Source organism: Arachis ipaensis, chromosome B02, assembly GCF_000816755.2.
Source record: "Arachis ipaensis cultivar K30076 chromosome B02, Araip1.1, whole genome shotgun sequence".
Lineage (NCBI taxonomy): Eukaryota > Viridiplantae > Streptophyta > Magnoliopsida > Fabales > Fabaceae > Arachis > Arachis ipaensis.
This window is the reverse complement of record NC_029786.2, coordinates 95,999,378-96,023,422: the sequence shown is the minus strand read 5'-3', so window position 1 is coordinate 96,023,422 and position 24,045 is coordinate 95,999,378. Positions and strand designations below refer to the sequence as shown.

Below are 24,045 nucleotides of genomic sequence, written 5' to 3'. Positions count from 1 at the left end.
TGAAATCTTTGGGATGAAAAAAAAAAGAAAGGGGAAAAATTTACCAGGACCAAGTGGGGCATTTGGCAACGAGATTGTCGCCGGCGATGACGAACTCGGAGACACTGAGAACTCCTTTCTCTTTGAAGGCTGAGACGGTTCGAGCGCTCGTGATCCTCTCTACTGTGCCCTTGAAAGCTTCATGAATCTTCTGAGACAGAACCATCATCTTCTCTTCTGAAGAAGTTGAATGCAGAAATGCAGACTCAGATTGCAAACTGCAAAGGAGGAAGAGGAATTGGATTATACGAATGAGAGAAAAAGTTTTGGACTTCCTCTCTCAATTTTTTTCTTTTTTTTTTCCTTTTTCGTTTTTTGCATGTAAACACGGTCACTTTGTCAATAAAAACAATAACTATTGAGGTTTGTAGATTTGCATTACTTGCTGGTTTTTCAAATTTTTAAACTAAAATAAATAATTAATTGTTCCTTTCTCTACATCAATGTTTTGATATCTTTTTTTTCTTTTTTTTTTTTTGAATTTGCGAGCTCAACACAATAAAGTGGAGCGACAAAGTCTCAAACAGAGTTTAAAACACTAATATCCAACAAAAAAAACCTGAAAACAATCCCAAGTGTTATCTCTGGCATTGCCATCAACAACAAAAGGGATCCAAACTACACCATTCTCTGTAATTGGTCAAGATTTTGTGAAACACCTCTTCTACTCCGAGTTACTTGTTATTAAAGATCCGCCCGTTCTTCTCTAGCTAAACATTTCAAATAGCTGCAAAGAAACATATGAGCCACTTGTTTCGCTCCTCCTTCCTCCTGACGACTCATGTCAAACTCTCAAAATGTTATTTCAATGAACTCGGAATAGACCAAAGCCTCCCAAAGTCGGATAATCATTCACACCACCGCTGAATTTTGAGTCCTCAACTTTAACCAGATAGTGATCTGACAAACCTCTCATTCCACCTTTTAATCGAGTTTTCGGAAACTTCTCAAGCCAATCTACACTCAATAGACCACTCTATCAATACGACTGCAGGAGCGGCCTCTAAACCATGTATATTTTTTATCATTCAACGGTAAGTCTACTAACTACATATCTTGAATCCAATCCTTGAACTCTTCTGCCAACACTGTTATCCTGTCCTGACTTTTCCTCTCTTCAACCTGTATAACCTAATTAAAGTCTCCTATGAAGCACATCAGACCTTGACATAACCCAGCTATAAAGCTCAATTCATCCCACATAGCCAGTTTCTCAATCCTAATAAGAGCATCATATACTAAACAAAATGCACAATTGAACTCATTTTTTAAAAGCACTCCTTCAATACATAACCATCTGTCCCTTTTGTAACACTAATTCATTTTAAACATGATGTCATCCTACATTAATAACAGACCCCCAGATGTGCCTTCCGACCCTACTCACTCCCACCCCACAGTATCACTCCCCCAAATACGTACTATATCAAACTTAGTTACAACTTGCATCTTAGTTTCAACCAAACCTAACATATTCACTTTTTGCTTCTTTTTTAATTCTTTCACCATACTTAATTTTCTAACACCCCGTAACTCCCTAATATTCTAAGAGCTAAAAATCATTTTAATATTATTTTACACACCTTTTTGAGATTCTTGGGTCTGCATCTTCGTGCCTTTTCTTTCTGCTTCGCTAATCTCCTCTTTTGAGCAAATGTTTCATTCTATTCTTGAAGAATTGCCATGATATCATCTTCGTCGTTGTACTGCACGGCTCCTAATTCAATAGCCAACTCCCAAGTCCTCCTTTTTCCAGCATCTGCTCCTCTTATTCCAACGTGTTTCCATCACTATTTCCCGGCATTCCAACACCAATGTCCACTGCAATCCCAGTCACGATTCTGCCTCCATCAATCCCTGCATCATTCAAGGTCGGGCAGCCTCCAAGTGCGTCTTCTCCACCTCTAATCAGACCATCTTGGGAGCTCGCGGCACTTTTCCGACGCACGAAGCACCTCACCGCCGCTTCCTCGTCAAGCCCACCATCCATTGAAGAGCGTAGCCCCGTCATTGCCAGCGATGAGCGGTACCCAGGCGATGATACTGGTTCCATAAGGGGCGTCCCAACGGTTGTCACTCGTGAGAAGCATTCACCATTGCAGGCCCGACGGCATCCTCACCTTCACTAACCCGTCGCTGCTCGCCGGCTTGGAGCTCTGCCTTCAGCTTTCCCATGCTGCGTGGATCAGGTGCGCCGTCCAGAAGAGAGATCTCCCCTTCAAACTGTTGTTGAACCGCAGTGCATGACACATGATTTGGAGCGGCTACAACCCGGTCCACCCTTGCCTGACCCGAACTCACCAGCCCACCTCCTCCAGCAGCATCATCGTGAGCTGGGCTTCCAAGTAAGGAAATGAGGCCCAAGCTCTCTCCTTTGGCACAACTGTTACAAAAATCATTATTGGGCCTACTAAGAAGCATGTTTTGGGTTTCTTTTTTTCTTCAAGAATGCCTTTTCTTCAACCCACCGTTCTCATAATCACAGCTAATTATTTTTTCTGATTTAGTATCATTAATAATCAAATCATTATATCCCATAAAATTATCATTTTTCTCTAAATTAGAATCATCAGTTTCTCTTGCTGCACGAATTTGAATTGAATTGCAATTACTCCATTCATTCAAAATATTCTCTGGAATTACTACTCTGCCCTTCTCTGTTTCTTCCTCTCTTGGCATCGCCATCACCAACTCAACCACCGGATCTCTGCTTTCCACCGGTACAATGGTGCTTGAATTGCTTTCAACCATCTCGCATGCTTTTGGGATACAAATATAGCCTACCTCTGCAAGCTTGCACTCCATTCCATAACTCTTATGACCAACCTCTTTAACCAGGACATCAAATTCGCTAGTCCCAATTGTGACGTGAATCCACTCGTTGATGATGTCCATGATACAGGTATCAATTTACACCCGTTCCACACTGAATGAGAGGTATGATTCCGTGGCTTTGTCACTCACGATAACTTCTCTCCATTAGCTTTCTATTATCTTGAACGTTTCTGCTGACCACGTATGCAAAGGAACACCAAAGCACTCTAACCATACCCAATGTCCAATGTGATTGAAGTCACAATTTGTATTGAGATTTCCATACAACAATTGACACATTCTGTCTAAGAATAACAGAAGAGCCCATTAAAAAGAAAAATGTGGCATCACTCATTTGAATATTTGATGATTGCTTATTACGTGCTAATAAGTAATTTTGTTGAATCTTTTATTGCAATTATTTTTTTACTATTTTGAATAATAAAAATTAATTTCAAAAATAGGTTTATTAATTATTTATTTATTTCAAGCACCGTATCAAACAAATTCAATCCAACAAAAGATCAAGAATTAGCCCACATCACCGGAATAATTCATCTCCACAAAACATCAAACAAAAACAAATGTTGCATTGGAATGATTTGGAATGATGCAACATTCTTTAATGAAGAGTTCCTTACCAAATATAATGCGACCTAATTTCTCTCTTATTTTTTCTTTATGTTGTTGTTTAGTGTTTTCTTTGGGTTTTCTCCCTTTTTTTTCCTTAATAAGGACCTCTGTACTTATTTACTTCCCTAAATGAATGCATTCTCTTATCTTTTCAAAAAAAAAAATATGTTGCATTATTCATTTTCTTCTCCAACACCATTTTCAATAACCCGCAGCCACTTCTCAAATGCCGCCGATTTTTTTAGTGACTGATGCAGGCTAAAATTGGTTTGAAAAATAAATTAAAACTTGCATGTAGAAAACTTAAGAATAAAAGAAGAGTATATTTTAATTTGGAATAGTAATAGTCGTATTGTTCTTATAAACTTTGGACTATTTATAAATTAATCAAAACTGAGAGAGTATGTGAATTGACAAACATGTAACATTTTTAATTACAATGTGAATTGGTTTTTATGAAATGTTGTAACTTCTTGTTAATTAGCATTAGATTGGGCCTTCCTTGTTTTTATTATTCAGGTTTGATGGGTCCAATTACAAATGCCACGTACCTCCTTTCTAATCCCACAGTTTCCATTTCTCAAGAGTTAGTAACTGCAACCTCAAAACACCCACTATTTTCAACTGCACACATCAGAGAAAAAAGAGAGAAAGGATGACAAAGAAAAGCTCAATGCTACTAGGGGTGGCAATAGGGCGGGTAGGGGCGGGTTTTTGTTCTATCCGACCCCGTCCCGCCGTACAACAACTCGCATAGAATCCGCCCCGCTTCTACCCGCGAGTAGTAAAACGTTGACCCCTAACCCGTCCCTGCGATTACCCGTCCCGCTCCTACTCGCCCCTATAATTATTAAAATCCAATAAATAAAATTAAATTTCAAAATTTATATAACTATCATCACATACATAACATAAATTAAAATAAAAATTTAAATATGATACAATATTATTAATCATTTACTAACTATTTTACATATATTATACATATTATATATTAAAATTATATATATTATATATATAGCGGGGCAGGTATTACCTAAACCCGACCCCGCCCTGCCCCGCTAAAAATCTGCCTCAAGCGGGTAGGGGCGGGGTGGATACCCGCGGGTTCGGGGGGTATTGCCATCCCTAAGTGCTGCATTCAAAACTCCAGAAACTCTCATCCATACTGGATGATCTGTTGCTGCATGCCCCTGATCAGACACAGTCCCATGAATCTCTCTCCAAAGACATAAAGAACAAGATTCCTTTCATTCGGAAATTGTTATCTGCTAAAGTTGCTTCCAATTCTCAATCACCATTGTCATCAAGTCCCCACCATCTGCACCACATTTCCGAGAGACTTGCCTCCTTAGAGAAAGCCTTTCATGCATGGAACACTCATCAGACACTGTCCCCTGAAGACATCAACATCGACAATGATTCTACCTGCTCTTGTTCCAATGACAATGACGGAGAAGAAGAAGAAGAAGAGGCTTTTCATGATGATGTTGGCGATACTGACAAGGATATGGTGGAATTTCATGATGAGAGGGAGATAACAAAGGTTGGATTTGATAGTATCGCATCTTTTGCTAATTATGAAGATGCTAAGAAATTTTTTGAAGGTTTTTCTGGGGGTGCCAACGTTAACTGTGAGATTTTTCTGACAGTCATGTGCATCAAATTTTCGTCTCTAAACCATTATATCACGCTACTAATTCTGTTACAAATTACTGTTGGAACAGAAAATCTGACGATAACTAATTACCGACAAAATTTATACTATCGGATATAATCTGACGCAAAATCCGATAACAATCATATTATTGTCGAATTATTTTTGTTATTCTACCGATAAATTCGACATAATTATTAATTAATGTTTTTTTTTGTCATATAAAAAGTGAATGTTGTATTGGTAAAAATTTGTGATTTGTGTTCTATTTTTTATGACAATACTAAAGGAGATAGATTACGAATAAGTGGATTTTCTCTCCTTTATCAATCGAGCTTGTACAACTGATAAACAAATCATTATTATTTTTCTCATACCATTCTTTATGTTAAAACACGGACACAACCACATAGGATCATATAGACACCATTACAGTCTTATAGATGATCAAATAAAAATTGTCAATATATTTTGAAAAAAAAAAGAGAAAAAACTTTTTCAATTAATTAAGGTTATAATAATATTCTAATTTGATAAAAATGAGTGCTCTTCACAAACGTCCCCAAATGTTCGTTGGGAGTACTTTGCAGTGATCTATAAGAAAGCAATATTTTTCCAAATTAACATATGCAGGACTATACTACTGCAGTTCATTGCCAGCATATCTAATTAATTGAACCACGACATTAATATTCGTTACAAAATGGTGTCTAGCACAGTAGCATGTGGATTGTAAAAACATTGCTGGTGAATCACCATATTTTCGATTATTATGCATATAATGTATCTTTTCCTTTTCTTTTTTCTTTTTTCTTTTTGCTCGACAAATGACAATGTCGAGGTAAGCATCAAAGTGGTCCCTGAAGTTATCCTCGAGGCTCAAAGTAATCTCTGAACTTAAAAATTTGTCTAGATCGTCCCTAAAGTTGATCTCCGGTACTCATAGTGGTCCTTTCGGTGAATTTCGTCCAGCTGGCGCAACCGGAAAGCTGACCTGGCGTCGTTGGTGACACGTTAGCAGCCCAACGGCTAGCTGACGTAGCCTAGTAAACGCTTTAGAGTCAATTTGGTCCCTAATTTTAGTTTAAAAACCCTAACTCCCAATTTAACTCTGTTCTCCTTTCTTCTCCATCGCACACGCTATTCTTGTCTACTATTCGTTCATCTCCATCGCACCAGAGGTGAGTCTTCAGCATTGTCTTCATATTCGAACACCAGACGTTATGGCTAGTGCAAGCAACGCAGCTAGGAGCTCCAACAACCCAAGATCGTTTGGAAGTATCATGAGGAGAATGAATAGAAACAGAGATGCGCGTCTGCCAGAATGGTGTGCATGTGGGTCGAGACCAGTGCTGCGATGGTCAGCGACGAATTCTAATCCAGGGAGACCGTTCGTGGGTTGCCCAAACTACAATGTAAGTGCTTGATGTTGTTCTTTGTTGTATATCTGGAGGTAAAGTTGGTTGATTCACTTTTCTAGGTTTAGACTGCAGGTAAGAGGTGGTGTGGGTTGTTTATTTGGGTGGATAAAATTCTGGAAGAAGATGCAGTGACATGTGATGGTAGAACAAGCTCTTCAAACGACAACGAAGAATGGAAGATGAAGATTGCTTGAAAACTTGGAAGACTAGAGTCTGAAGTTAGAGTTCTGAAAATGGGGGGGGGGGATTTTCTTGTTTACATGTATGCTGCTGCTGCTGGTTACAGTTGTTGTGCTTGTCTTAAGGTTGGATAGGCAGCAGAGTCAATTGTATTTAGCCAAAAACTAAGTGACATGTGATATGCATATGTTGTTCTGTTCATGTAATTGCACTTGTCATTTTGGTTGAAAGGAATGCAGATTAAACTGTTTCACATGACTGTCTAAGAGTAATTTGGAATCTGAATAAAGTAGAGGTTATATGTAAATAATTGTTCCTGCAGTACTAATGGAATCCTCTAATTTTTTTAATCGTAATGGCATATCAGAGAACAACAAAAAGAAAATATGGCACAGCTCAAGTTCAATGAGGTCATAATCCATAATCATATATTAATGCAGAAAACATATACAAAATAGGCAAGGAAGAGCCAGGGCAATATTCTGCAAGTATATCAGAAGTTCTCAACATATTGGGAACACAAGTTTTGAACAAAAAAAATCCCCAACACTTGGGTTCTAAATGCAAAAAGCACACTGCTTCATCAAAATAGTTAAACAAAATAATGTTCTCCTAAATATAATAAACCTAGTCTTCATTTTTTGTTTCTTGGTGGTCTGAATCCAGGATTCGGAATAAACTTCATGAAGTTAAAAAGTCTTGTTACGGTCCCCTGTGATGCACCTTGCATAGGATGAGACGGAGGAAGAGTTGTGGGTTGACTGGTTGCTGGTGGGGTGGCAGCAGGTGGGGTGGTTGCTGCTTGAAAGCTGCTTCCTGGAGTTGCCTTTTCTTGTTTGGATGACTTCCTTTTGGGAGGCATTTTTGGTGGCCTCACAGGAGGAGGCAAGATCTATTAGTGAAGACATGTATAATAGTTACTAAAAGTGGAGAAGAACATGCACAAAATAAGAAGACATGTTATTTAATTTTGTGAACCTCTTGAGAGTCATTGGTTTGTGACAATGGTGGTTGACTGGCTTCAAGTTGAATTTTGGTGGGGGGTTCTGGGACAACGGTGGCTTCACCACCATTAGCAGCTGGAGGTTGGACAGCAGTAGCCTCTGCAGCAGCAGCAGCCACCTCATCAGCAGCTCTCTTCCCACAGTTTCTCTTCGTGTATCCCGATTCACCACAATAACGACAGTGACCTTTTTGATAGATTCTTTTCATCTTCTTCCTCTGCTTTTTACCCCCACTTGGCTCCTCATCTGCATCATTTCTTCTTTTTTTTGTAAGTGGACCTGGTTTCTTTTTAAATTTAGGTACTTGTGGTCTGTTATGTGGTGACTTTTCCCATAGGACTTGACCTGGAATTGGGTTGATATGGAAGGCATATGTGTTATTATATGCTTCCATTGTCAACCACTGGTGACAAAACTCATCTGGTCTTCTACCAACCCTTGCCAATGCAGCACAAGCATGCACACACGGCATCCCTAAATAACATTATCACAAGTCCAAAGATTACCAATATTAAGCCAACAGTCAAGAAAAAAAAACAAAGCAAGAAACAAGTAAAAGTATATCACCACTCAATTGCCAAAAACCACATGTGCAGAGCCTCTTTCCCAGATCAACAACCATGTTAGTCGGCCACCTGTGAACCTCAAATTTCTCGTACTCAGAGTCACCAGACCACATCGGGACCCAACTCTTTGACTCCTTCCTTATTTTTCCAATCTGCTGCGCTGTATAAGTGGTAGAATACCAGTGTTCGAACTAAGCTTCACTTTGTTCCTAGCGATTGACCTCATTGCATACAGTCTGACTTCCTCTAACAGTGTAATGATAGGTTTAGCTCTAGCTTCTTTGATCCTTGAGTTGAAGACTTCACAAGCATTGTTGCAGATATTGTCTATTTTAGGTGCGTTGCTGAAGAAAGCCCGGCTCCAAGAGTCTCTAGGCCACTTGTTCAAATACTCCCAAGTTTCCTTGTTAACCTTCTCAATCTTTTTTATACTCTCTAGGAACCCATCTTGGCTGGTGCACCTTACACACTCCCATAGCAACCCTCTCAGCTAGAGATCTTTCCACTGCTTATTGAAGTTCTTCCATAAGTGCCACACATAGAATATGTGATGGACACCTGGAAAAACCTCCTTAACAGCATGGATTAGGCCCTGAATTTAAAAAAGAAAACAGTGACATACAAGTTATCGAGCATCAAACTGATCCATTTAGTTATATAAGTGACGTCAATTTAGTCCCTTAAGTTTTATAAGTGACATCAACTTAGTCCCTTCAGTTTTATAAGTGACATCAAATTAGTCCTTGTTCGTTGCATTACATATCAGTTCAATATATATATACCAGTTCATCGAGCAGTAGTCCATCTATTTAGGCAAAGCAGTTGTTCATTATATACACAGCAGTTCAGCAATTCAGCATATATAAAACGAAATTATACAATAACAAAACAATAAATATCAGAGTAGCCTATACAAATTATACAAATTATGCAATTACTCATGCTAATATCAGAGCAGCCTATACAAATTATACAACAACAAAACAACAAAAACATGGATAAAACGTACCTTCTGCATATCTGAAATGAAACAGAGTTTGTTTTGCTTATAATCTCCCAAGTCTTGATGAAGTAATTCCAAGAACCACCTCCAGTTTTCAGTATTTTCAACAGGGACAATTGCATATGCAATCACATATATGTGATTGTTTGCATCTTGTCCAATTGCAGACAAGATCTGACCACCATGCTGTGTCTTCAGAAAAGCTCCATCCAAGCCTATGAGCGGTCTGCAGCCAGCCAGAAATCCCTTCTTACAAGCATCCAAGCAGATGTACATCTTTTCAAATATTGGTTCATCATCAGGGTTGGACTGAGGGATAACTCCAACTGTGACAGTAGAGCCTGGGTTACTCCTAAGCAGTGTCAGCCCATAATCCCTTACCATCCCATACTGGGCAGCAGCATCACCATACACAACAGCCCTAGCATCTCCTAAGGCCCTAGTCAGTGAACACTTGCTTAGTTCCAAGTCACATTTTGTCTTAAAATACTGAGCAGCCTCACAGTGTCTTAAGTTAGGATATTTTCGTAGCTTCTTCACCAATTTCCCGGCCAGCCACTTTCTATTAGCCAATCTATTTTTGGTTTCCCTTGCACAGCTGTGATCATCATTGAACGTCTTGATCTGCCAGTAATTATTCTCAGTGTTGTTAGCAGTATAGACAAGCCATCCACAGTTCTCATCCTTACACACTACTCTCATCCTTACATTATCATTCTTTTTAAACTAAATCCTCCGACCCTCCTATATACAATATTCATGCACAGCCTCTTTGAACTCCATCTTTGTAGTAAATGTCATTCCAACAGCAAGCCTAAGCTCCCCAAACCTACCTCCATCTCTGAACACAGGGAAAACCTCATCCGAATCAACCTTCTCCAATTCATCCTCAGAGTTTTGAGGAGTCTTCAGTTCTTCTGAGTGCCATGAGTCTCCACCATCAGATTCCTCATAACCTTCATCTTGGACATCATCATATGTTTCCATGGACCCAAACCTAGGAATTGGTCCAAAAAAATGTGCATCATCCTCATAGCCTGAGTCAGCACACACGGGAACATCATCCTCAACCATTACAGCCCTCTTTTGTTTAGAAGTTTTCTTATCTATCCTGGTTCTCTCCTTCACATTTGTCTTTTTCTTTCCTGCTAATCTCTCCACACCCACATCTTCCTCACTAGACACTAAATTACCATCAGGCCGATATGGTTCATCCTCCTCACAACCATCACTCGCTTCACTATCTGAGGAATCCTCTGAGCTAGACAATGCCACATGTTCTGTTTGGGGCTGTTTTCCTTTACCATTACGTCTTACACTAGTTCCACTAGCAGTTGCTCTTGTTAATGGCCTCCTTCCATATGGTTTTGGTGCTGCAAATTTTACATTCCTAGTCCCTCTCCTTGGTACAGTAGACTTCTTGGTCTCTTTTGATTTCGACCATGGTTTAGGCATTTCAGTGGGTAGCGACATTTTTTTTGTGGGTTTTTCGGCTTGGTTTTACTGGGTTGAGTCACTGTTTTTGGGGGTGGATTGGGGTTTGACATACAAGTTGCAGGGGGGTGGGGGTGTATTTTTTTTTGCTGGTTTACTAACAGTAATTGAAATAGGTGGGAGCTTTGTAGTAGAGTCTGGTTTCTGGGTGGGAATAGTGGTGTCATTTGGTGCAGAGGTTGGAGTAGATGCTGCTGTGGTGGGAATTGGCTTGGCATTATCATTGGTGGTGGGGTTTGGGGTGGGATTCAAATCCTGTATCACCAAGAGCTCCTTCCCTTTAGATGAAACTGCCTCTACTTCCTCAATGTACAGAGGTTCTGAGACTCCATATTCATAGTAAACATGAACAATCCCCTTGTTCTGCTGACCAAGGTAGCACATCTCCAACAGCTCCTTGTCATTTGTTAAAGCCCTTAGACCATTTTGCAACGGCCTATTAGGAACCAGCCACTATGTTTGAGTGACCTTGTCATATCCAAGATCCTTGTGGTAGTCTCGGACAAAGAAGACATCCAGTTTGTCTGTATCAACTCCTGGCAACTCAGAGACATCTCCACCATTGTAAGTCACACCTCCATCAACATCTGTGATGAATGATCCTCCATGGTGAAATAGGATGGTAATCAAATCATCACCCATCTGCAATTTAAAAAATTTTATTCTTATATCAGCCTCCCTAAACTTCAACCACATTACCAACTTACTAACTCCATAACTAAAACTGTAACTGCAGTAAACCCTTGGACAAAAAAAAAAACAAGTTTTCGTCTTAACAAAAACCCCCTTAGTTAGCCTAACCACCAAGAAACCTCCTCCTGATCAAACCCTAGCCAATACCCCAAAACACAAGCATGCATTCCGACACAAAACACTCCAAGAAAACATTTTTTCCTCTTGTGAAGAATAGATTAACAATAAAATTCAAAAAACAGAGCTTCACCACACATTTATATCTTTTTTTGCGTACCTGTATCAGAAAAATCCGTCTTCACAACTCTCTGTCTGATGCAGATGATGAAGGCGATCCTTTGGAGCTTAGGTTCTCCACCGAAATACGCTCCAGTGACTGCAATAGCACTGGCGCCAGTGAAGATGGTAACAGAGAAGAAGAGAGTTCTGTTTTGTGTTGTGTTTGTGTGTTTGAGTGTGGGAGACGATATGTTAGTGTAACGTTGAGGGAGGGGTTTTTTTTGGCATAAAACGACGTCGTTTTGGGCTGCTAACGTGTCACCAACGACGCCAAGTCAGCTTTACGGTTGCGTCAGCTAGACGAGATTCACCGGAAGGACCACTATAAGTACCGGAGATCAACTTCAGGGACGATCTAGACAAATTTTTAAGTTCAGAGATTACTTTAAGTCTCGAGGATAACTTCAAGGACCACTTTGATGCTTACCTCGACAATGTCTCCGTGCTAACCAAGTAATCCAACCAAATGCAGTAGTGTGTCTCACATGAGGTACGGACCTTTGGCTTTTTTAAAAAATAATCAAATTATGAAACTTCTAATGCCTTGCCTCCAAACGACAATGCTACACATTATTCCTTATGGTTCTATCTTATCCTATCCCATTATATTAAAGAACTTGTAAATATATATGATATGAGAAATGGTCAAATATTGTTCTTGCTACATATGACTTTTGAGTGTAATTTTGCTGTAATTTAATAAATATTAAATTAATTTAATTATTAACTCATTCATCTATTTAAATAAATATTAGAAGTTCAAATTGATATAACAATTTAATTTTAGCTCTCTTTTTAAGTATTACAAAAATTACATAAGTCCTAGTGGTGGATGTGCTCAACAGGATGATCGGGAAAGCAGTTAGGAATAGTCGGATATCTCCACTCTTAGTCGCTAGGAACAATATAGAGTTATCACACTTACAATTTGCTGATGACACTATATTGTTTTGTCCACCGAAGGAGGAAACACTGAGAAACTATAAGAGGCTTCTAAGGTGTTTTGAAATGATGTCTGCCTTGAACATTAACTTTGAGAAGTCTAATTTGATACCAGTGAACTGCAGCTCGGAGTGGGTGAATCGGATGTGCCAGCTACTAGGTTGTCAAGAGACAGCTCTACCGGTGAGATACCTTGGCATAAGCCTAGGAGCAAATCCGCGGTTGGTAAAAACTTGGAAGCCGGTCCTAGATAAGGTGGAAGAGAAACTCAGCTTGTGGAAAGCAAAGATCCTTAGTAAGGCTAGTAAGCTGGTACTTATTAAGTCGGTAATTAACAGCCTACCTATTTATTACCTGAGTTTGTACAATATGCCTAATGCGGTTGCACGAAGAATAATATCCTTGCAGGGGAGGTTCTTTTAGGGAAAGGATGATGGTCGACTTGATATGGCCCTTATGAAGTGGGAGCTGATTCAGTCACCAAAGAAGTTAGGAGGATTGGGGGTGGGTGATGCGGTGGTTCAGAATACAGCCTTACTATTTAAATGGTGGTGGCGGTTCTCGAAGAAAGACTGCCCTCTATGGAAGCAGACTTTATGCTCCTGCAATAACTTTTTAATTGTGCATTGAAATCATCTTCATATACCCAACACTTCATATTTTAAAAAACACAAAAGATGAAAAAAAGAAAAGAAAGGTGCATGGGGAATTTATCTTTTGTCACAATAGGAAATTCATTTCATTTTTTTTCGGTCAAATTGAAAAATAGTTTTTTAAAAAATAACTTTTGACGTGAACTGGTAAAAAATATTTATTTGGGTCTAAGATGTATCTTTGGCCCAAAATTTTTTATAAGCAAAGTTACAATATTTATTTGGCCCATAATATTTAATTTTGGATAAAAAGACTGTACTACGCCCAAATCACAAAATCTGTTTTTTTTTTAAATGAATCGCAACACTATTTTTTTCCGACACAAGTCACAACATCGTTTAATGCAGTGAGTTAGGTTAGGCCTATAAGAAACAGTAACTGAGACTGAAAAATATGGGCTTTTAGGTAATATTACTTCTCAATATCTAAAACCATGTACCAAAAAGAAAAAAAAAAAGAAAAGACAAGAGAGGAAAGCAAAATCCTTTGACCAGAACAGGATTTTAATGTTCTTTTTGAATTTTTGATTATGCAAAAGTAAAGTTTCCAAATTGATGATTTTGCTTAGTATCATGCATTAAAGAATACCATATCATAGAAAAATAAATAAACTATATTAAAAAAGAAAAAATTTTACGCTATTGAACTCATAGGCTAGTACTTGACTTTAACGTCCCAAGCAAAATTTTCACGTTCAAGAAGGTTGCAGAGAGTTTAGGATTTGAGGGTTTTTTTTTTTTTTTAACAAAAGAATAAATTGAATTACAATACTTCACTTTCACATGTTTTATAAGATGTAAATACGAAATCGGTACTTAAAATATTTTAACGTTGATAAAATAGTATATAATCTTTGTTATTGACAAAATAACTCCTAAAATATTTTAAAATTTGACAAAAACACCCAAACGTAAAAACATGACGTCACATTGAACGGAAAATGCTCGCATCCTACATACCTCTCGTTTATCTTTCTCTTTTTCTCTCTAGCTTGAAGAAGAAGAAAAGATCCAGAGAGAAACAAAAAAGAGAAGAAGAAAAAGGAGAGAAGCGGGAAGAAGAGGGCGCCAACGGAGGGAGGATTGCTGCTCGCCGTCACCATCTTTATCACGGTTGCAGGGGAAGTAAGCTCGAAGAGTAGAGAGAGACACAAATTGTAAGAGGACATGGGCACGACGGAAAAGAGGAAGGAGGGAGCTGTCCCGTCATTGCTGTTGTGCACTATTACCGCCTCTGAAGTCAGTTAGAGCTGCCGCCTTCAACGCAATGAACATAACATGAGGAGAGAGAGTGAACTCGATCTTCTTCTCTTCTTCTTCTTTCTTTTGTTTCTCTCTCGATAACGCCATTGTCATAGCGGCAAGTTCTCCTTGTCAGAAACATCATCAGAGCTTTCTGTCATTATTACTGAAGTTCTTTCGATTGTTAGATTAGTATTTTTCGTTCAATGTGACGTCATGCTTTTATGTTTGGATGTTTCTGTTAAATTTTAAAATATTTCGAGTGTTATTTTGTTAATAATAAAGGTCAAATATCATTTTGTCAACAACAAAATCTTTCGAATACCAATGTATATAGTATTTATCTCTATTTTATAATTATTAGCAATAATTATTCAGTATTTAATAATTTATTATCCATGTATTCAATTTGACTATTGACAGCGACCATGGTTGCAAGAAGCTTTAATTGATTACTTCTAATATATCAAATGTATTAGCATACTCACTTTAGTGAATTTTAATTTTATTACAATCAACTTTTGTGTTCGATATTGTAAATTCAAGTGTTCATTCATATAATAAGGATATTTTTTTTTAAAAGGCAATGATATTTTATTTTGTACGAATTTTTTTGTTGAAAATAGCATGTGGCACTAATTAATAATGCATATGTATGTTGTGATGAAGAAAATTTTCAGCCGCAATATCAAGCAGTGTTAACGTGTGCAGTCATTATTAAAAACCAGTATTTTGGATGGTTGGTAAACAAGGTACCATATAGTTTAATAAGATGTAACATGTCTTCTTTATCAAGAGTTAGATATATAATTCAATGAGCAATGTTAGGGGGCTAGCAACATTTGTGATTAGTAGCCATCAACTAGTTATTAATGATAATTTGATGGTGTGAGATTGGTGTGAGATTTCATCCAATGGCTCACCTTTCTCTGCTGGTTACATGCTGGCCAAAATGCAATAAAATTGCTGGCCCCTAAACTTTTCCTAATTCAATTATATTTTTTGACATTATTATTTTGGGTCTATCTTTCATTGATGGGGAGAAATTTACATATAGCAACAGATCTTTCTTGTTTTGATCCACTAATTTTCTGTCATGTCAATTTTGCTTAGCAAATATCAAGTTATAAAACATGTAAATACATATTTTATAAATCCTTAATTTTTTTTCTTGTAAATAAAAATTTCAATTGGACTTATTTGACCGAAATAGTTGATTGTGTTACCAATTTAAAAATCCTTCGTCAAAGTAGTTTCTATATTTTAGTGACTGAAATATATTTAGTGATTAAAGAGTTGGTGACGATCATTTTTTTTTTGTTTCCCATGGTATCCTTTAACTCGACTGGCCAAGGAGTAATCCATCGCGGATCTGAGCTCCATTTAAGAATCTGTCGCGCGGACGAGTGAGCTGACCACTCGACTAACCCAAGTTAATTGGTGACTATCATTTTTATTATCGCTAGAGATAGATTTATAAAGTGTTTATTATCGGATTCAACCACTCATGACTGCAACAAACATCTCCTTTTTCCTTCTCTGCTTATCAAACCCCCCCACCTTCCGGCTTCGAGAGTGATTTTTTTTTGCGCTAAGTTTATTTATAGGTACAAAATATTAAGATATGAATACAATGATATAAGATTATGTATCATTATGTTTGACATGAAATATAGATAAAGATATTGTATTCAGAAACACTGAAATAGTATATTTTATATCTATCCTGACAAAAAAGATATAGAGATACTAATAATAAAAGACACAACTTATTTTTTATTATTTTTATTATTTTTGTTAATTTTTCATAATTATATTTTTTATGATTATACTTTTCTTTCCAAATTTTTTGAATGAAAAAAATGAGAATAAATTGGTCTTTCATAATTTGTTCTAATTTATCACAAAATAAAATACAAAAATACTAAATTTTATGTCTCTATCTTTTATATCTTGTTTTCAGTGTCTTATCTTATTCTGTTTTCATAATCAAATGCAGTCTTAATGCCGATATATCTAATAACAACTATACTTCCCTTTAAAAATACACAAACATTAAATCTAACATTAGTACAAAATATATATTAAAATAAATTAAATAAGACATTTTTATCCAATAATTATCACAAGACTAGTGAATTTCCTATCTACATATCTCCATCTTTTTCTTTTCGTTATAATATTCAATGTGAAACTATCATTACTATTTAAAATCTGAGATTGACCTAATTAAGTGTGAGCCCTTACAATATTATGCACATAATAACATACAACAAAAAGTGTACTTCATTTGGTGGGTCCATGAAAGTTGAAACCCTAAACCTAGTAGATGACTTGGGAAAAAGAACCACATTAGAAGTCACCAACCTATGATCTATGTGGGACACATACACAACCATAGAGAATATAAATGGAAGTTGTTATAACCGAATAATTCACTAACATACTATGTGATCTACCATTGAAGCAAAGCTTCAAAACAAAAGAGACTTAGCTTGACAAGAAAAGAAAAAATAGAAAGCACGTTGTTTAAATAAGAAGTTATAGGCACAAGTTGGTCGAACTACACCAAATGTGTATATATTATTAATTAATGTACAAACATTTATTGCCACCAATATAGTTTGTTGAAGTTGATCTCCATAGTTTGTTGAGTATTGAAGAAAAAGGTTGTTATTTTTTTTTTTTTAGTTGCATTGCTTACTATATATACCACTTCCCATAAGCAATAATGCACAAAACTTTTAAGTCAAGCTTACATAATTATATAAATGTATTAACTATAGATACATGATTATATAAGCTACCTTGAAGAATGAAGGCCATCATTTTTTAAAAATTACCAATTTCCTAAAGAAAGGAAAATCATTTTGTTTTGTGTGAAGTGTGAACCCCATAGAGTCAACAAATTACATACATTATTAATATTTTATTCTATTTTTATTCATATATACTCTCTTAAATATAATTAATTCAACTCAAAAAGCAATTTAAAGAAAAAGTATAGGAAAACAATACTTATTATAAACAATGTAAACAATAAGCTAAAAAAGAAATGTTAAATTAATTTTAAAAATCAGGGTTTTAATTTAATTAGGAATAATCAAAATTTTGAATTTGAATAATTAGGATTAGGCAACGTAACTTTCTATAAACACACCTTTACACTAGATCCCGTTCTCTTATCACACTACATCCTGTCTCTGCCTTCATAGTTCGCCGTTGCGCTGGAAAGAGATCTGACGTAAGGTGCGCATTAAAAAGAAACATCCAGTATAGTATATGAATAGGAAAGAAACATCTAGTATATATAAAAAGAAATATTCAATATCCTATATACATGAAAAGAAACATCCAAGGATAATACAGTTTAACAAGGAAAAAAACCTCCTATATAACATAAAATCCTAACTAGCTATATACTAATCTATTGTATATCAATAGAGTGAACGAAGACCAATGACGCACGGTACAATGGAAGACAGGAAAAAATTGATGGCGCAGAGTGGAGACTTGGTCAGACATGTGGCGTCAGAACAATGGCGGAACAAAGATTCCGGTGCAGCAAGGTAGAAGAAGCGGCGCGCGCTTCGCAGGCTTCAAAAGCGAATGAGCAACGACATGCGAGGGAAGAGGGAGAGACGCTGCGGCGCGGCGTGGAGGGAGAGGCAACGATGTGGCGTCGGGCAGCGACGAAAAACCATGTAGGTGGAGCGGCGGCGCACTATAGAGGCACAGTGGTGGCAGCATAGAGAAGCTTTGTAACCGGCAACGGTAGGCGACAGTACAAAGAGGAGACGGTGCTGAAAAGGATGAAATTAAGATTTAATAAAACTAAAAAATGAAAGTGAAAATAAGAATGGATAATTAAGTTGAATTTCATGGTTATTAGATGTGAGAATACAACTTATTATTCAAGTTGTTCAATTTGCAATTTCTATTATCTACCAAACAGAATTCTAATTTAGATTCAAGCTAAAATCACTAAAAGAAAACGAACTTGTCTACCAACATTTTGTGCATCAATATATTGTATACATGCTATTGCTAATAATCATGCTTATTAGAAAGAGACAAATTGGGTGTTTTGTTCTTGATTTTGTTGCCTTTTATTTTAATTTGTTGCTAAATTTGATACTAATCAAAATGTCCTTGGAACACCTCCCTCATCCCGTGATTACGGATAATAATATTCTTTCTAACTTGTGAACGAAGACCGAATATTTTGATAGACTACGCCAAAAAGATGACAATGGAATGAACATTTATTTTTAATAAGATAATAATTTTACTTTTAAGGCTCACCAAAAATCAAATTTTTGAATATAGAATTCTGATATTATATCATAAAATTATTAATTCTAAAAACTTAAATTGATAGAATGAGACAATATGAATGGTTATATCTTTAAGAATAATTATCCAAATCAGTCTCCAAAAATATTAATACACAAAAAATTTTTACTGCTTTATTCCGGTAGACAAATCAGTTTTCAGTTTATTTTTCGGTAGAATAATTATCCAAGTCAATCCCCAAGAATTTTAAAAGCGGACATTTTAGTCTTTAAGAAAAATTAATACACAGATCAGTCCCCAACATTTTTTTGTTAGACATAACAGTTTTTCGTCCATTTTTCAACATGACTCACTAAATTCTTCAAGTATTTATTAAAAAAAAAATATTAGTAAATGCTATAATCAAATTAACTTTTAAGGTTAAGTTAAACCTATTTGATTTTTAATATGGTATTTTTCAAAAAAAAAAATTATTGAATCATCCTCATTACATACATAATTCTAAATCTAATAAAAAAAGATGGACTAAGTTTCATATTCTCTTAAATTATTAAAAGCATATTATTGTGATTTGTTTAGTTTCATATCTTGTTGTTTGTACGTTTCATTTTGTTATGTTGAGTATTCTCTAACCCTAAGTCAAATATGTCTTTTATTAAGAAGTGATCCAAAAATTGATTATATATATGTATATACACTATGTAAGGTTATAAATAGATATGCTCATACAATCATCATTACAAAATGCATATTCGGTGACATTCATTAGTATCAATTATACTATATAAAAAAAAGTAAAATAAGGCAAAATTTGAAAATTGATCTATGTATTAATTTTTTTTAGAGACTAAAATGTCTGTTTTTAAAATTCTTGAAGATTGATTTGGATTATTATTCCGCTAAAAAATAGACTAAAAATTGATTTGTCTGTTAGAGTAAAATCTTATGAATGTTTTTATGTATTAATTTTTCTTAATAACTAAATTATCAAATTTAAAACTTTTGAAAACTGATTTAGATAATTACTCTATCTTTAATATACACATCGGCATATATTCAACCACCTCTGACTTAATTAAAAAATATATTTAATTGCTATTTTGTGAAATTTTGTATTTATTTTAAAATAAGTTTATTATTTCTTTTTATGAGTTGGACAGATTGGCGGATCAAATAGATAACTATTTTTGCAAGTAGGATTTGAGTGGAAAAAAATTTAATCTCACAAATAAATAATGTGAAATAAGATTTAAAAAAAATTATATCCGATAAAATTAGGATGAAACTTAAATCTTATCCTATACTCTTTCTCTTACTACTACCCCTAAATCTTTAAGATGATCTTAAGATATGTTTATAATCCATTTTAATTTCCACTAGTTATTATTGCACTGAGATCAGTATACTTTACTACATTTTTAGTTTTAAGGTTAGTGAAATTTAAGTATTATTTGAAAAATATATAAAAATATATTTCAATAAGTTAAAAATAATTATTCACACTAAAATAAAAGTGGACTTTTTGTTTTTGATAAATGCTAAAAGTGGACTATAAGTTACCCGCACGATCTTACCTATAATATTGTAAGAATTTGAGACTTTAGATCAGAATTTCAATTTCCGAGTTGATAATTGCATAAATAATTTGCCACACAATAATAATAATCTCTTTATTTATTTATTATTAAAAAATAAAATTGTGCCTGACTTTCCATGGTATTTTATGGAGATTTATAGATTTTATTTTCTTAGATTAGATGGAAGGCAAAATATGCATGCCTTTTTTGACTTTTCTTGCATGTGCCGAAGCTGAATGAAGGAAAAGACAAGGAAGAATAGACCTAACATGCATGCAATGGTTTAGGCTTTGAATATGGTGAAAACAATGGCTAAATTAAAAATTTGAGGGGTCCAACAAAGTGGAAATTAACATCACCATCTTTGCAAACACAAACTCATCGAAAATAATGCTTTCAATTCCCATAAACTGTTTTAGTATTTTTCTTTATTTATATTCATATCGTAATTAAAATTAAAAAATTATCTTAGAAAACAATTTTTTTTTCTTTTTTAGGTGGTAGAAAATAATTTGTTGAATTTAATGTGATTAGTTAATTACATGAAATTTAAAATTTATTTCAATTTTTTACAACAACCTCTTTTTTTGGCGACCCTCCATTATAAATTTAGGGTTGGGGCGGGTTGTTTGGTGTGTAGAAGGATAGACAAGAGAAAAGAGGAAGATTCTTTTCAGTGTTTCATTTTTTTATTCTAATAGTCTCTAATTTAATTTGAAATATAAATAAAGCTCGAGTTAAAAGAAAGAAAAATATTTCATTAGTCTGTTTGATAATAGAATTTAGTTTCAAGGGGAAAATATTGGAAAGATTTACATAAACCACATCAATGATGTATTTTTATTAAGGGCGTGAGATTCGACTTGACTCAATATTTATCTTAGTCTGAATTCTAGTCTAAATTTAAAGTATATTTTGTCGAATTTAGAATTGTAATTTTTATCCGTTATTTTTGTATCATAATTGGGTTATGTCACAAGCGATCAAATCCGATCCAAGGTCATATTATATATTAAAATATAAATTTTATAATAAAATTTATCTTTTGTATTTTAATTAATGATGGAATAGTTAGAAAGTGATGAAATGAAACTGAAAATGAAAATGATACACTACAAAAGAATAGGATTATTGTTGAGTGAATTGTGAATTCTCATCATTAAACTAGAGAGAGACATTAAATTATATAAAGAGTACAAGCTATAACAGAACCAAGATTAGTAAGAACTGATGACTTGGAAAAAACTAGAAACAGTTTCAATATATTTATATTGTAGAGTTTGTGTCATGATTATGTTATATTAGTTAAGTTTGCTATTATATTCTCCATACCCCCTGTCAAACTTAGAGTCTTAGGATTACACACTCTGAGTTTGGATCGAAAAAGCTCAAAGAATGTTGTTGATAAAGGCTTTGTCAGAAGGTTAGCAACTTGAGCATGAGAGGGGATGTGAATCACAAACAATTACTTCTTGTTCAGAGATCTCTAACAAAATGTAGATCAATTTCAAAGTGTTTTGATCGGCTATGAAGGACAGGTTTGGCGGCAAGAAATAAAGACTGCACTAGAGTTGTCGCAATAAATAGTTGGAAGCAGCCTAAGCTCATGGATAGAAGATTATTCAACCAAACTATATCTGTTGTAGCATCCGCCAATCATCTAAACTCTACTTCTGTCGAGAAATGACTACAGTGGTTTGTTTGCGGCTTGACCAGATAATTGGGTTGCAATCAAAGGAGAGACAGTATCCACTAGTTGATTGGCAATCGTCCAAGTCACTAGCCCAATCTGAGCCTGAAAAAACTAAAACCCTGAAATCATTAATTTTTTGTAAAATGTAAACCATGATCAATGCATCCAGCAATATATCTAAGAATGCATTTTAATGCATTACATTCCAATGTGATTGAAGAGGATTTTGAAAAAATTGACTCATCCTATGAACCCAAAATGCAATCTCAGGATGAGTTAAGATTGCACACTGTAGTCCCCAATTAGGGACCTATATAAAGTAGGATTTTCAAAAGCTTAACTTCGGATACTTGAGAAGTTAGTTGGATGCTGCTAATCATAGGGGTAGGTACTAGCTTGCAATTAGACATTCCAGCTCTTTCCAAAAGATCTCTAACCTACTTTGACTATGTGATTTGTAAATCGAGAGAGAAAGTCGATTGAATTCAAGACCAAGGAAATGGTTGATGCTGCCTAAATATTTTAGAGCAAAAACAAAATTAAATTGAGTAATTAAAGTAGTAATTGTAAAAGCATTATCTCCAGTTATCAAAATATCATCAACATAAGTTAAGATATAAATCGTTGAATTAGAATCAAATCTTGTAAATAAAGAAGGGTCGGACTTTGTACTTACAAAACCAAACTTAGAAAGAGTAGAGAAGAGTTTATTGTACCAAGCTCTAGGAGCCTGTTTGAGCCTGTAAATGACTCTATTCAACTTACATACAAAAACAGAATCCTGAGGGCTGTGACATGTATACTATTTTTTTTAAAACGCCATTTAAAAAGGCGTTATTGAAATTGAATTGCCTTAAAATCCACCCTTTTGACAAAGCAATAGACAAAACTGTTCGAATTGTGGCAGGCTTTATCACAGGGCTGAAAATTTGTGAATAATAAATTCCCTCTTATTGATGACATCCCTTAGCAACCAAATGTGCCTTATACTTTAATATACTATTATCGGGTGCTCTCTTGATGGCAAAAACCCATCTGCTACTAATCACAATAGCATTAGATGGAGGATGAACTAGTTTCCAAGTATTTTGTTTGATTAAAGCATCAAATTCTTCTCTCATGGCTTGAAGCCAATGAGGAGAAGTAAGTGCCTGTTTAACAGTGATAGGCAAGGTAGACAAAATCGCGATTCAACTCGCTGAATCGCACGATTTTGTGACTTTATCTCTTCCTCTCGTCTCGATTCTAGTCTTCATTCTGGAAGGTAGCCGTTCATGCAGAATCACCGAGCAAAGACGCAGGCTTGCTAGAATCGTAGTTTTCTCATCGTGTAGCGTCTAAGAAAGCAGACTGAGGAGAAGCATGGTTTCTTAGCTCAATTAGTGGTGAAGAAGGATGAAACCCTAGGTGCCATTTCTGCCCCTTTTGGACTCCTGAAATTTTAATCGTGGGAGTCTTTTTTGGTTTTGGCTCAATCTCTCGATGACTCATCAGTTTCTTTTTTCTCTTTTGCTCTCGCCAAAGCTTGCCGCTTGTCACCATCAATGTTGTTCCAGTGAATGCCTCTGTCTATCTAGTCCCCACTAAGCCTCGCCGAATCACCGCTTTGCTAATTCTGTCATTGTGTTGTTTTCCTCTTTTATGCTCTATTTTTATTTGTGATGTTCTCAGTTACTCATGCAGTCATGCCTCATGATTGTTCTTCTGCGTTACTACTCTAATGTTCTAAAAATATGTTATACTAAATTCTCTTTTGTTGATATATTGAAATTATGATCTTGTATTCATGTCCATATTAACGGATGATTGAATAATGCATTTGATGTCATACACGATGTACATGACATATATACTCAAAC

At 35.4% G+C, this 24,045-nt stretch overlaps 3 protein-coding genes across 3 annotated transcripts; 1 reads left to right on the top strand and 2 right to left on the bottom strand.

The window, feature by feature from the left end:
* Window positions 7,379–7,956, bottom strand: LOC110269295 (branchpoint-bridging protein-like). Its single transcript, XM_021117035.1, has 2 exons — window positions 7,723–7,956; window positions 7,379–7,636 (listed from the first exon to the last, which is right to left on the bottom strand). Exons 1-2 carry the CDS (start codon window positions 7,954–7,956, stop codon window positions 7,379–7,381), a joined length of 492 nt encoding a protein of 163 aa, XP_020972694.1.
* LOC110269294 lies at window positions 8,805–10,019 on the bottom strand. The gene is made up of 2 exons (XM_021117034.1): window positions 9,324–10,019; window positions 8,805–8,906 (listed from the first exon to the last, which is right to left on the bottom strand). The coding sequence occupies exons 1-2, from the start codon at window positions 10,017–10,019 to the stop codon at window positions 8,805–8,807; spliced, it is 798 nt and encodes a 265-aa protein (XP_020972693.1).
* On the top strand, window positions 12,630–13,148 carry LOC107627729. The gene has a single exon (XM_016330551.1). It carries the CDS (start codon window positions 12,630–12,632, stop codon window positions 13,146–13,148), a length of 519 nt encoding a protein of 172 aa, XP_016186037.1.

What these genes read in the sequence shown, in the direction of transcription:
- LOC107627729 (XM_016330551.1), top strand. Translation starts at nt 12,630, where the DNA reads ATGATCGGGAAAGCAGTTAGGAATAGTCGGATATCTCCACTCTTAGTC.
- LOC110269295 (XM_021117035.1), bottom strand. Translation starts at nt 7,956, where the DNA reads ATGAAAAGAATCTATCAAAAAGGTCACTGTCGTTATTGTGGTGAATCG. An exon ending in AAACCAATGACTCTCAAGAG is followed by an intron (nt 7,637 to 7,722) that starts GTTCACAAAATT and finishes CTTCACTAATAG; the next exon opens with ATCTTGCCTCCTCCTGTGAG.
- LOC110269294 (XM_021117034.1), bottom strand. Translation starts at nt 10,019, where the DNA reads ATGAGAGTAGTGTGTAAGGATGAGAACTGTGGATGGCTTGTCTATACT. An exon ending in TCATTTCAGATATGCAGAAG is followed by an intron (nt 8,907 to 9,323) that starts GTACGTTTTATC and finishes TTTTAAATTCAG; the next exon opens with GGCCTAATCCATGCTGTTAA.